Source organism: Dipodomys ordii, unplaced genomic scaffold, assembly GCF_000151885.1.
Source record: "Dipodomys ordii isolate 6190 unplaced genomic scaffold, Dord_2.0 Scaffold46, whole genome shotgun sequence".
NCBI classification, from domain to species: domain Eukaryota; kingdom Metazoa; phylum Chordata; class Mammalia; order Rodentia; family Heteromyidae; genus Dipodomys; species Dipodomys ordii.
In genome coordinates, this window is record NW_012267262.1 from 9,851,706 (window position 1) to 9,866,035 (window position 14,330).

Sequence of the window (14,330 nt, forward strand, 5' to 3'; positions counted from 1 at the left end):
AATATTATTGCTATGAAAATGGATCTTTGAAAGAATAGAGCTAGCCAAAGATTCTGGTAGACAAAGGGATCCTTTCTTACTCATTACTTTGTCAATATGGTTGGCCATATAAAAACATCACTTAACAGTCTTTAGGAACCATGGAACTATACTGTATGTCACATTCTAATTAAATTCAAAGTACTATTTATATTGATTCCTTAAGGGTGGCTAATGTCATATAACTAGATTATAAATTCTAGGAGAAAATTTTATTTTTGTATGCAGACTTTTAAATTATTAATGATTCACCAACAGTTCCAAAAGAACTGGGAAAGAAAATTTTGCAAGTACTTAAAAATTAAGTATAATTTTTCATCACATACCCACACACCAAATAAACAAAAATAATGAATTTTCTTTGCAGTTTATTTGAATGTGTGTTTCCTGTCCATAATAAGCAAATCTGCAGAGATGAGAGTAGATTAATGGTTGCTAAGGTAAGGGGAATAAAAATAATGACTTCTGATGGAGTAAAAAATAATGACTTCTTATAGGAGTGATGAAAATGAACTGAAATTACATAATGATGATAGTTGCATGTTATCTTTTATAAAACCCAAATTTTTCATCTTAAAAAAAATCTTACAGTAGATGAATGATAGGTCAATAAACAAATTAGGATCATACTCATTAGGTTTGGTAGTTTGGCAGAAAATTAGAGGAGAAGGAGGGGTATTAATACATTTTTTAAGTAATTTTTTTATTGTGAAAATACTGTACAGAGGGGTTACAGTTACATGAGCAAGGTAATGAGTACATTTCTTATCCAGAATTGTTGCCTCCTCCTTTGTTTTTCCCCCTACCATCCCATCCCTCCTACCTCCTCAACTACACCTTCCCACCCCCCTACGCCACCCCCCTCCCCGCCTAAATTGTAAAGTTCATTTTTCGACATAGCCTCTTATACATCTCATTATTGCAATGGGTCAATCTGTATCGCTATTTAAACATTTTGTTCTTTCCCTTCCCCTCCCCAAATTATACCAACATCAAATACAGTAAAAACAACAGGGGTTATACCATGGGTGAGGGACATACAAAGTAACAAAAAAAATCACATGGCACCTTATAAATACATAAGAAACAATAGCAAGGAAGAGAAAACCACTTGTGTCCCTATCTTGGGGTTCATTTTGCTTAACATCATCTTATCTGAGCTTTTCTGCTTGTCTCAGACATACACTAGTTATTGCAAATAAGGGAAACCATGGGACCTATGTTTCTTTGGGCCTGACTTACTTTCACTTAATATAATTTTTTCCAAGTATTTCTTTTTTTTTTTTTGGGTCCAGTCGTGGGGCCTGAACTCTGGGCCTGGGCGCTGTCCCTCAGCTCTTTAGCTCAAGGCTAGCACTCTACCACTAGAGCCAGAGCGCCACTTCCGACTTGTTTCTTTTTTTGCTTATGTGGTGCTGAGGAATCGAACCCAGGGCCTCGAGCATGCAAGGCAAGCGCTCTACCACTGAGCCACCTTCCCAGCCCTCCAAGTATTTCTATTTCCTAACAAATGGGGCAATGTCATTCTTTCTAATGGAGGCATAGAATTCCATTGTGTATATATACCACATTTTCTTGATCTCTGGTAAATAATGCTGCAATAAACATAGTTGAGCTGGTAGCTTTAGTATGGTTTTGTTTGTGATCATTTGGGTAAATGCCCAAAAGTGCGATTGCTGGGTCATAGGGGAGCTCTATGTGGAGTCTTTTGAGGAACCTCCATACTACTTTCCAAAGTGGTTGAACAAGTTTACACTCCCACCAACAATGCAGTAAGGTTCCCTTCTGGCCACATCCCCTCCAGCATCTGTGGTTATTAGAGTTCTTGAGTGTAGCTATTCTAACTGGGGTGAGGTGGAATCTCAGTGTTGTTTTGATTTGCAATTCTTTTCTTTTTCTTTTTTGTCGGTCGTGGGGCTTGAACTCTGGGCTTGGGTGCTGTCCTTGGGCTCTTCAGCTCAAGGTGAGCGCTCTATGGCTTGAGCTACAGCAGCACTTCCTGGTTTGCATTTCCTTTATGGCTAGAGAGGTTGAGCATTTTTATTGGCCATTCTTATTTCCTCTTCAGAGAAGTTCCTCTTTGAGTCTTTAGCCCACTTATGTATTGGGCAGTTGTTTCTTTGAGGATTTGTTGATGGGGGATTTAATTTTTTGAGTTCCAAGTATATTTTAGATATGAGACCCTTGTCTGTTGTTAATACATTATTTTGTTAAAGATAGTGTCTCACTATGCTATTCAGGCTGGCCTGGAACTCTTGACCTTCCTATCTCAACCTGTCAGCTAAGGTTTCAAGCATGTGCCACTGTTCTTGACAGTTACCTTTTTTTTTTAATAACACCTGAATGCATAGATTATATATTTTTATTGTTGCTACTTGTGAAAGCAGTTCTTTTAACTTAATACTAATTTCAGTAACAGTATTAGGCATTTTCTCTTTCAGTTTCTTTATAAGTGAAAACAGTTTTGTTTTAAAGGTTTACTAATTAGAAGCAATTATCAAACATAGGTAATTTACAGTTTATAAAACAACCCCAATTTGAAATGATGCCTAATTTAGGGGAAAAATTTTTTGTTTAGGAAAAGAGGACTAGTATTTCTTGTCTTTTGTTTGAATATATCAATTTAGGAATTTCCAGTTTTCAAAAGTCATGAAAAGTTAAGTTTAGATGTGAAAAATTGTGCAGTGCATTCTAATTGATGATCCAAGAATAAGCTCTTCCCTTTTCTCCCCTTCAGCATTTGCTTTTGTAAATCTGTGAAGGTAGTAATTACCAATCACAGCAAGCAGGACCAGGGGAAAGTATAGTGGGAAGACCTATCTGTATCTGAGGCCATCAGACAAGGTGATTTGAACCTATTTTTTTTCATTCCCAGATCAGTCCTTTGTAAACGGTTGTTCCATAGCATAAGAAAGCTGTGTTGGCTGGACACCGGTGGCTCACGCCTGTAATCCTAGCTACTCAGGAGGCTGAGATCTGAGGATCACGGTTCAAAGCCAGCCCGGGCAGGAAAATCCGTGAGACTCTTATCTCCAATAAACCACTAGAAAACAGGAAATGGTGCTGTGGCTCTAGCATAGAGCGCTCACCTTGAGCTGAAGAGCTGAGAGACAGCACCCAAGCCCAGAGTTCAAGCCCCACGGCTGATTAAAAAAAAAAGAAAAAAGATAGCTTGTGTTGTCCAAATCTGACCAAGACAGATCGCATTGCTTTCCTTGTAGAGAACTCTTAGGAACCCTCATGCCCATGCTTCCTTCCAGCCACACTTTAGTCTTGCTTTCTAGTGAAATGATGACAGGCGTGGTGTCACAGCAAAGTGTACCTGAGGACAAGCCTCCTGTTCCTTAAACCTCTTTCACAGGTGTAAGGAAAGCAGGGCCTTACAAAGTGCCCTGCCTTTTCAATAGCTCATCAGCACTCAGTGCTACAAAGCTCTTATGAGAGATGTTTAGAAGATATTTCAAGGGAAAATTGAATAGCAAAGGTCAGAGCAGAGGAAGCTGCTATGGGAGAAAACCATGAAAAGGGAAGGAATTAGGAAACATTGGTAAGGGCTGAATATAGCTTTTACAGTGTTTGAAGAATGGAAACAGAGAGGGAGTGGATTTTAGTGGCTATCCTGTTAGGATTTTTTTTTAAATCTTTCTTTGGCAAGAGATCAGTTAAGGTTGTTGTAATAAGCATTATTAGTTCGAAGGCTTTTAGGTTTTATACAATTATCCAGGGTGAAGAAAACTAATTTTTGTGAGATATTTTAATAAATGCTCTAAGCAGTTCATCAGGAGAAATGTTGGAGGAGTACTCTCTAGTCAGATTTACTAATTCCTTATATTATTCATAATTCTCTTTACTAAACTTTGCCATGCTATTTCTCAACAGTTGTCCAAAGAAATGAATTTTTATTATCTTATCTGATAAATGCTTCAAAATATTATGATGATTATACCCATACAAGCCTATGATCTCTAAATTAAAATCACCCATAATAAGTATTTTTTCAGTGTTTATGTGGTTCCTCGGTAGTACATTATAATCTGTGCAGAGAGTGTATCCACTGTGATATGATAGAAATTCAACAGTGGTCACATTTGGGCTTGCCAAGCAGTACTAGGATGGGATTCTGTCCAAAGAGTCATTGGCAGAAAAGAAAAAAGAAAAAAAAAACACAGTCCAGCTCTCCTTTTGCTACGATACTGATAAAATCTGCTTTCTAGTAGTACAGAAAATGTACAACGTTTACACTTTCAGGAAGTAAAAGAGAGTAGAGAAAGGAACATTAGAAACTATTTTTTTAAGGATTCGGCTTTGCTTATGTGTCACAACTATTGTCTATGTACTGTCTTTGTTTTATGCTAGTATAAAATAATGGTTGAGATTGGATCTTTTATTATGAACAGAAATTTAGTGTCTCACAGTTTTGGAAGATTAGAAGTCTAAGACCAAGGAATTGGTATCTGGTAAAGACCTTTTGTTGTGCAATCCCATGAAGGATGGCAGAACAGATAGAAGGAGGGGGAGAAAAGGGGGCTGAACTCAGCCTTCTTAAGGAATTCACTCCCTCAGAAATGGCAGTAATGGATTCATCAGGGTAAAGCCATCATGGCACAATCACTGTCAAAAGTTCCACCTCCTAATAGAACATGGCAATCAAATTTTAGCAGGAGACAAATAGTTAAACATAATAGCTATGTGTCCACTTTTTACAAGGGACTCTTTGGTTTTTAGAGACAGGATCTTGTGGTGTTGCCCAGGCTGGACTCAAACGTTCAGTCCTTTTGCTCTGACTCTTAAATTTGGGGTTTACAGACAGGCCAGAAAATGCCCAGCTGCAAGTGTACTCCTTTGCATAGATTATTTTTAATGGCTTTCTTATTCCTCAGTTTGAAAACTGTTTGAAACATACTCATGGTCTGAAGCACGTTTCCACATCCTATCTGTTGTCATGTCAGCTGAACAGAATCACATAATAAATGCTTGTTCACAAGGGAAGAGTGTAAGAGAAAGGACATGAAAGTGCAAAACTTCACTTTAAGCTAAATTGTCCCTCATGCCAAGTTCTGTGCTTTGGAGGAAAATATTACACCTTAAATTACCTTAAATTCACAGTGCAAAGAGTTACTGTGTTAATTTCTGTCCAGTTACGGCATTAATATCCAGCGTTGGTGTAACTCTTATATAGATAAAGCTGGAATGGTAGGCTAGGGTTCTTTTAGTGTAGACTTTTTGAGGATAAAAAATAGGACTAATTTACTATGACTGTGTTGCAATTTAACATTTACGAACCTAGGGAATGACATAGCCAAAGATGTGTTAAGGCAAGATGGATTAGAAAGCTGTTTAAAGATGACTGATGGAGACCGTGTGGGAGCTAATGCTGAAGTAAGTGGCATTGGAAGTATGAAAGACATTCTGTAGGTACAATATATATAGTTTGGCTGTTCAAATCCTGTATGAGAGATTAAAAAAAAGTGACTCTGATTTACTGGCTTGGAATATTAGGAAAACTGCCCTATTACTCATTCAATCAAGTCCGCATTTATTAAGCATGGTGGTACTTTTAACAGGCTATCAGTAGGAAATCTAATCTTAGGATCTAAATAGTAAACTGCATTTTTAATATGTTGAATTTGTACTGTTGATAAGTCTTAGGCGTTTTGAAGTTTCATTCCAGTTCCAGGAATCTTAAAATTAGAAATAGAGAGCTAGCATCTTACTCGTGTTGAACTCGCTAATTAACAATGGAAAAACCAAAGTGCTGTGATCCTCAGGATCCATATAGGTAGGTCAGATACTACAGGCTTGATCATTTTAGTTTACACTTTGGTTTAATCCTATTTGCCCAGGGGCCTTTTCATACTTCATTATTAGTCCTTATTTTCAGTTAAGATTTTACAAACTGAATAATCCGGTGACACTGTTCAGAAAGAAATGTACTCATTACCTTATGTAACTATAGTTCCTCTGTACAACAGTTTCATAATAAAAAAACTATTCAATTGTGAAGTAAATGTGTTTATAACAAAAAAGAAAAACCATTATAATCACAGGTGTGAAGTAAAGGACCAGTGTTTATGGGAAATTGGACATAAGATTTTTATGCATTTACCTTAAAAGTCAACATTTTTATTTCAGCTTTGTAGTTGCTTATCAGTAGAAAGGGTCATTTGGAGCTAATGGAAGTATGTCTGCTTGCACTGCTAGTATATTATTTAAAGTCTAACCGTTTCATTAGTGAAGTAAGTTACTGTTAGAACTAAAGACAGATGGGTCAACATTTATAAAGTAGCCCCCCAAAAGTATCAAATATAAAAGTTTTCTGACTTGAAACATGTAATTTTTTTAGTTTATAAATTAACATAATTGAGGAGTTCACACATTCAACATTTGTTTTCCTTTTTTAAAATACGCATTTGGTAGAATGAATTTGTCACAAGAAAATTTTACTAAAAGCACTATTTCTGATTTACCCTTAAATTCCATTTTTTGTGCAGTAGAGATGAACAGTGTTCTCATCCTTAACTATTCACAATAATTTCCCTGCATTTTATTGGTATACAAATTCTGAAGTTTCCAGGAGGTTTAAGATAGGGCCCAAGAAATGCTGTTTCTACCAAGCTCTGTCTGTTGTCACTGATGTTACAAATCTGAGGACAGTATTCTGAGAAGCAGTGTGACCATCATTTATCAAGTCAGAAAACATTCAAGTAGTGTAATTCCTTAGAAAGGCAAAGTCAGAGTTCAACAAAATAAAACACCAGGAATTGGGTACTCAAAGGGGGGGGGGTGTATAGGGTCAGTAGGAAAGGGGTGGATAGATGAAGAGGACAAGAGGGAGAGAATGCAGTTAAGAATCCAGTGTATATCCTACAGAATTAAGATGAGTGGGGGAATGGGTGGTAAATGGTAACTCTTGTACAATTACTTAAAGATAATCAAAACAGAAAACAGACTTACTATATGAAGAAAAATTTAAATTAAAACAAAATTCTGTATTAGGCAATCCAATGCAATATAATCTCAGCTATAAAAATTAAGATTTTGCTGGGCACTCAGTGGCTCCCACCTGTTATCCTTCCTACTCAGGAGGCTGAGGTTTGAGGATCACAGTTCAAAGTCAGCTTGGCCACGAAAGTCTGTGAGACTCTTATCTCCAATAACCACCAGAAAACTGGAAGTGGTGCTGTGGTTCAAGTTGGCAGAGTGCTCGCCTAGAGCTGAAGAGCTGAGGGACAGCACCCAGGCCCATAGACCAAACCTCAAGGCCAGAAAAAAAAGAAGAATTGAAGACTTCATCAGGCACTGGTGGCTCATGCCTGTAATCCTAGGTACTCTTATCTCCAGTTAACCAGCAGAAAATCAGAAGTGGAGCTGTGGCACCCAGGTCCTAAGTTCAAGCCCCAGGACTGGGAGGTAGAGGGAAAGAATTAAAATTTCACAATTAAAACATTATGAATTAGTTAGAAAACAGGTAATAAACTTATGCTGATAAAATATAGTATCTTGTATATAGCTTGTATATAGATTTGTTTTGCATCATGACACTTAATTTTCTATTTTTTCTTATGCAATAAAATATTTGAGAACATTAGTTATTTTTACAATTGAAAATTTTTCCTAAATTTTGCTGAGATTATTTAATTTTCATATTGAGATATGGTCAACATATAATGACACACAGATATTAATAATTTGCTTTACTGTGTTTTAAAAACATGTAACTACCATCTCAAGCAAGATACTCCTCCAAATAATTTCTTGATAACTCTTCCCTAATTCCCACCCCTGTGGATGGTATTCCTATTTGGAACCAACTGTGCTTTTTGTCACCAAAAAATAGATTTGCCAGAACTCGGTATTCAGTCATATACTGTCCAGTGTTTGAATATGCTTTTATTGCCCAGTGTAATGTTTTAAGAGTTCATATTTCATTGACTGAAACTTCCAAAACTTTGAAACCTGACTTCTTCCTAAGCTTATTTATCTCAGATACTTGTTCTAGTAACAGCTGACTAACATAAATATTTTCTTCATTGCATTGTTATGGCACCTTTGTAGAAAGTTAGTTGACTATATATATATTATTTCTAGACCATTCTGTTCTACTGAACTGTTTGTATATCTTTATCCCAATACTTATAGTCTTGGATATAGTCTTTTTAATTATCTTGAAATATAAATTTTATAATCATCTTTTCTAATTAAAAGAACACTGTTGAAATTTTGTTAGGAATTGTCTTAATATTATCAGTATTGAAAACTGGATAAACTGGATATGAATCTTCTTCTTTCATTAAAATATTTTGATTTCGGGGCGGGGGGGGGAGGCTTGGAAGGGATGTGAAAGGTAAACAAAGGAGGAGGCTGCAATGCTTGATAAGAAATGTACTCATTATCTTGCCCATGTAATTGTAACCCCTCTGTACAGTATGTTCAAAATAAAAAAAAATTTTGATTTCTAGCTGGGTGCCAGTGGCTCACGCCTGTAATTTTAGCTACTCCGGAGGCTGAGATCTGAGGATCATGGTTCAAAGCCAATCAGGGCAGGAAAAGCTGTGAAACTCTTTATCTCCAATAAACCACCAGAAAACCAGAAGTGGCACTGTAGCTCAAGTGGTAGAGCGCTAGCCTTGAGCTGAAGAGCTGAGGGATAGCGTTCAGGCCCAGGGTTCAAGCCCCATGACCGACAACAACAACAAAAAGACATTTGATTTCTCTTAATAGTGTAGAGTTTTCAGTATAGAAGATTTATACATCCTTTGTTTTATAGTAAAGTGCTTCTTCCAACATCTACCTTCCTTTTCTTTCTTTGCTTCTTTCTTTCTTTCCCTCCCTTCCTTCCTTCCTTTTTTCCTCCCTTCCTTCCTTCCTTCCTTTCCCTTCCTTCCTTCCTTCCTTTCTTTCTTTCTTTTCTTTCCCTTTCTTTCCTTTCTTTCTTTCTTTCTTTCTTTCTTTTCTTTCCCTTTCTTTCCTTTCTTTCTTTTCTTTCCCTTTCTTTTCTTTCCCTTTCTTTCTTTTCTTTCCCTTTCTTTCTTTCTTTCTTTCTTTCTTTCTTTCTTTCTTTCTTTCTTTCTTTCTTTCTTTCTTTCTTTCTATTTCTTTCTTTCTTTCCTTCCTTCCTTCCTTCCTTCTTTCCTTCTTTTCTTCATTGTTGTTGTTGGGTCATGGGGTTTGAATTCCAGGCATGAGCATTGTCCCTGAGTTGTTTTGCTCAAGGCTAATGGTGTTCTGGTAGTTAATTGGAGATAAGAGTCTCATGGATTTTTCCTGTCTGCATTGGCTTTGAACCACAATCCTCAGATCTCAGACTCCTGAGTAGTTAGAAATACAGGTATGAGCCACCAGCACTTTGTGCTTTTTCATCATTATTATAGATTATTGTTAGTTTTGAGTTCATTGCTTCCACTAGAATAAGTTCTTCCATTTCAGCAAAATGCATTTTGCTGAAGTGAAAATTGAAAAGCCAATTAAAAGAGTAGTGAATGTTGTCCTCTCAGAATCCTCTGTTGTTTGTAAGGAAGTCCTTGGCTTTTTTTTTTTTTTTAATTCTATACCTGGTTCCTCAAGGGGATGCTAATGCCTTAGGAGTACAGAATGCTTTAGATTACATTTGTCTCATTTGATAAGTGAATGGCAATCTATAAAGTCGGGATAGTTTTGAGTGCTTAGGAGTGGAAAGTTTTGGCTAGTGGGAATTATTGAGAGAAAAAGATACATAAACCATGATGTTTAGATTTAGATCTGAGATTTAGAAACCATAGTGGAAAAAGAAAAATACTCTGTGGGATTGCAAAGTCCTAGGGGCTGTTTTTCACAGTGGCAGTAAAGAATCATTTTAAAATTCTAAGTTAACAATGTATACAAATGGGGCATAAATGTCTCATTCTTGTTCTACTAGCTACTCAGGAGGCTGAGATTTACAATAAAGAGTCAGCCCAGGCAGAAAAGTTCACAAGAAGAAGAAAAAATAAAATAAAAAATAAAAAAAAAACAAGGAAAAAAAAAGTTCAGAAGACTATAATCTCCAGTTAACCAGCAAAAAAGCTAGACTGGAGGAATGATTCAGCAACAGCTGTGGGAGGAGTACAAGGCCCTGTTTTGTCAGAGTTTGTAATTGAGTGCTGGGCATTGTGGTGTACATTTGTACTCCTCTACCAGGAGGCAGAGGTGGAAGGATTACAGTCTGAGACTGATTCTAGGCAAAAAACATGACCCCTGTTTGAAAATTAAAGGGCTAGTCAAACCCAGGACTACCAAAACAACAACAAAATTACACTTCATAGTTGAAACTTCTTAAACATTTTCTGTGTATTACATCTGTATACCATAGACATCTGGACTCTTGTTTTTTCATGGCTATAGAAGCAAACAGTCACATTGCTGGTAGCTTAAAATAACAAACTTTTTTTTTAAAGCTCTATAGAAGTCAAAAAAAGTCCCTAACTGGACTGAGAACACGGTATAAGCAAGGCTATACTTCCTTTGTAGAAAAAACAAAACAAAACAAAAAAACCAACCTTAGTGTTTGTCAGGTTCTGGCAGCAGGCATTCCTTTGTCTGTGATTATATCACTATAGTCTTCAAGACAGTCACATCACCTTGTCCTGTACATATTAAATATTCTGCCTCTTTCTCAAAAGGAATGTGATTGCATTTTGGACCCCATTGGATAATGGTGAATAATTTTTCCATTTCAAAAAATTTAACTTAATTACATCTTACAGGTTTCTTTTTTCCAAATAAAGTGAGGAATCAAGGATTTGGACTTGTTACCAATGTTATTGTGGACCATTATCAACCTAACATAGGTGATAATATGTCTTTTTAGACCTTCATTTTTTTCTGAAACTTGCTGTCAAAACAGATTGTTCTAAGGCTTTTAGCACCCAGATGACATACTTATTTTCTTGTTATAATTGGCATTTCTTCAAATAATATGTCCATTAAGTCGATGCCATAGAATACTGAATTCTTGTACCATACCAAAATAGACTTAAAGCCTCTGATAGTGAGCTACTTGTTTCACTAGTAATCAAGTAAATACCAAATTAGGGAAAGAGATTGAATTGATCATAGAACTGATATGTGACTCATAATAAATTAGTGATGGGTTATAGTTTGGGACAGTTGGGACCTATTTTCTGTATAGGGAATTCTTGGTGAAGTTGGTTCATGATCAGGTCTTCCAAGCATATTTTCTGTAGTGGCCTATTAGAAATTATCTAGTTTTAAATCTATATTCCTTCTTCTCTTCAGCTGAAAGCTTAGCATAATTTCTCTAAAGCTTTACTTAATGCTTGTGACATATTGACATTAAGAGTTTCCACACATAACTGAATCTTAACTACGTACTAATGGCATATTTGAGTAAGGTATGTGGAATAATAGTGAATCACAGCAAGCTTACTACCCAAATCATCTTTACACACTGTTACACTTAGATTATTTTAAGTAAACTGTCTCTAAATTTGGATAACCTTTTCTCATTTGCTTGAGAGATTGCTGAAAAACAAATGTCATATTGATTCTTTCAAAATAATTAATTTAAAAAGGGAGAATCAGAGAAAAAGAAGGTATTTAGTGAATCCCATTATATTAATACTGAGAATGAGTTCATGTAAAGCTTTCTGGTTTGACTAAACAGTATGAATTACTGTATACTCAAAACATTTTTAATTTTTTTTCAAAAACTCAGGACTCTAATGAATTTATATTGAAACGTTTTATTGAGTTTCTTACAAATTTAACCTAGAATAACCAATTTTCAATAAAAATTTGGAAATTTGTAAACTTAAAGTCAAAGCTGAGGAATATGAAATACATTTTTGCTTTTTTGGTGCCATTCCTGGGGCTTGAACTCAGGGACTGGATTCTGTCCCTGAGCTTTGTTGCTCAAGGCTAGTGCCCTCCCACTTGAGCCACTCCTCCACTTCTTGCTCTTTTTGCTTGGAGATAAGAGGCTCACAGACTTTCCTGCTTGGGCTGGCTTTGAACTGTGGTCTTCAGCCTTCTCAGTAGTTAGGAATACAGGTTTGAGCCAGCAGCACATGGCTCACTCCATTTTTTAAAAATAATTAATACATTTTATTTTGAACTATGATTGTATATAGTTTCACAAGAAAAACTTAGTAGTCCATTTTGTAGTGGAATCTACATCCAAGTACATTGTAAGGAATGCTTACTCTGTATAGTCTGTGCTTTTCTTCTTTCATGTCCTGTTCCTCTGCATGTACCTATTTCTATTTCTGTTAGTCATCCTCTCTAGGCAAATTGTCCATGAGACCAATGATTCCATGAGCAAATTATCCAGAAAATTCTGTCTTTGTGCGTTGTGACAGATCGTGTCACAGATCGTGTCACTGGTGGATTTATAGCTACTCCAGCCGTCTAATTAACCTGGCAGTTGTCTCCTGTGCCCAGCACTATTGTCTCATTGGCTTGGCATCTTAGTTTTCATCTTCTCATTACCTTCTTTTTTCAGTTAAGCCCAGTTTTCCAATTTTTTTAACCTATTCCCAATCACCAGCCCTATTTACCATCACCACCTCCCTTGTTTTTGATTGGCAGTATCATCCAGATAAACAAAGTACAGATGTGCCAGCAGGAATGTTGGAGGAATATATACAGAAGTTCATCGAAATTGATCAGGCATGGAAAATTCTAGGGAATGAAGAGACAAAAAAAGAGTATGACCTGCAGCGGCATGGTAGGTACTTGTGGTGAGGAACCACAGCTCAAGAGCAACTCTGAAACACAGTCTGCAGCCACTCCCGGGGAGCATTTTCCAGCATTTGCACCAACTTATTGCCACCTTTACCCCTCTACTCCATCATTGCTTTTAATTATGCCTTTTTTCTTAATAGTGATAATTGTGTATCCATTGAGAAGTTAACAGAAGTTCTAGGATACAGCTTCTTATAAAGTGAAAACTGCTTCCTATAACATATGCTAAAAATTTTTATTGCACATTGTTAATATGTTTTATGTATTCTCTATTAGTTATATTACAATTTTAATACAGTACTTTTGAGACTGTATTGTATAAATGGCAGTCTAAAGAAAGGTATCAGGCAGAATAGCATCATAAAGCACTCTGCTGTATTTGAGTTCATTTTAGGCTACATTTCATGATTTTCTGTAGGATAAACTACTCCCTGAAATTGCTATAAATGATACATTAGGAATGCACATTGCTTAAGTAGTTGTTTTTTTTTTTTTTGAAAATAGCTTCTTAAAACAGTGACAAGCTGTTGTGAGAAAGAAAGAGAGAAATGTAGGTCAGATTTGTCACACATGGACTATGCTTACATGAAGTGATAGGCTGTCTTTCAGCACGGCCTTGGGATAGGAGTCCCTCAGCCCTTCTATCTGGACCTTCAATATGCACTGTACATGTTAATGGGGGGAGTCAATAATCAGTTACAGCCCGTGGGAAGAGCACTCACTTTCTCCAATAGCATATCAGGTTCAGCATTGACTGGGATGTGTTGATAAAAGCTTACTATTTCTGAGGTTGACTATTAAATCCCCTTTACCCTATACTGGCACCATCACATCTCTTCAAATGATTTTCAGGCACCTGCTATTAAGGGTATGAAATTTTGATTTGAGAAATACATCATTATGGAATAAAGGCAGTATTAACAACCTTGTGTATGTACCTTTTTAAAGAATCTGCATTGTCTTTTGAATATGGCTTAGATATTGGATCTTCTGTTTAGATTCTCTTTAGTAAACTGTACTTGTGACAAAAAAGAAAAGTAGAGGTGGATTCATTTAATAAAAAAACTCTGTCCAGAGATATATCCTTTAAAACCTGAGTTCACATAGATAATTGAAGCTGGTATACTTGAGTATGTCGTAGTAAGATGATGCTTTTGTACATCTCTACTGGTCTTTACTATGTGGGATGCCAGATTTGCCAGTTTGCTTAAGAACAGTTTACACAAAGTCATACCTGAGGGAGTGTAGGGCATATATTTTCAATGTCATTCTGCAATTTTGTCACTCCACAGCTTGTGTACTTAAAAAAATCCTTCAAATTAATTAAAAGTCAGCTGCACAATCAACAATCAGAAATTCCTTCTTTAAAGGTATTTTTTAAATAATAGGGTAGACCAGAAATAGAAAGAAACAGGAAAGAATATTTAAAATGAGTATAGAATTGCATGAAGAAGCTAGTTTGTTTTTGTGGCACTGGGGTTTAAACTCTCCTATTTGCAAAGCAGGTGCTTTAGGCTTTAGCCATTCCCCCTGCCCCTCCACTGAAGGAAATTTTTAAGCATTGTTAGATA

General features: G+C 36.3%; 1 protein-coding gene across 3 annotated transcripts in view; it reads left to right on the forward strand.

Annotated features, from left to right (window-relative positions):
- Window positions 1-14,330, forward strand: part of Dnajc24 (DnaJ (Hsp40) homolog, subfamily C, member 24) — a 61,334-nt gene that overhangs the window by 11,024 nt on the left and 35,980 nt on the right. For all 3 annotated transcript variants that reach the window (XM_013019657.1, XM_013019656.1, XM_013019655.1), the window contains exon 3: window positions 12,604-12,742. In XM_013019657.1, the coding sequence (XP_012875111.1) occupies window positions 12,604-12,742 (139 nt within the window). The remainder of the gene's footprint in view (window positions 1-12,603; window positions 12,743-14,330) is intronic.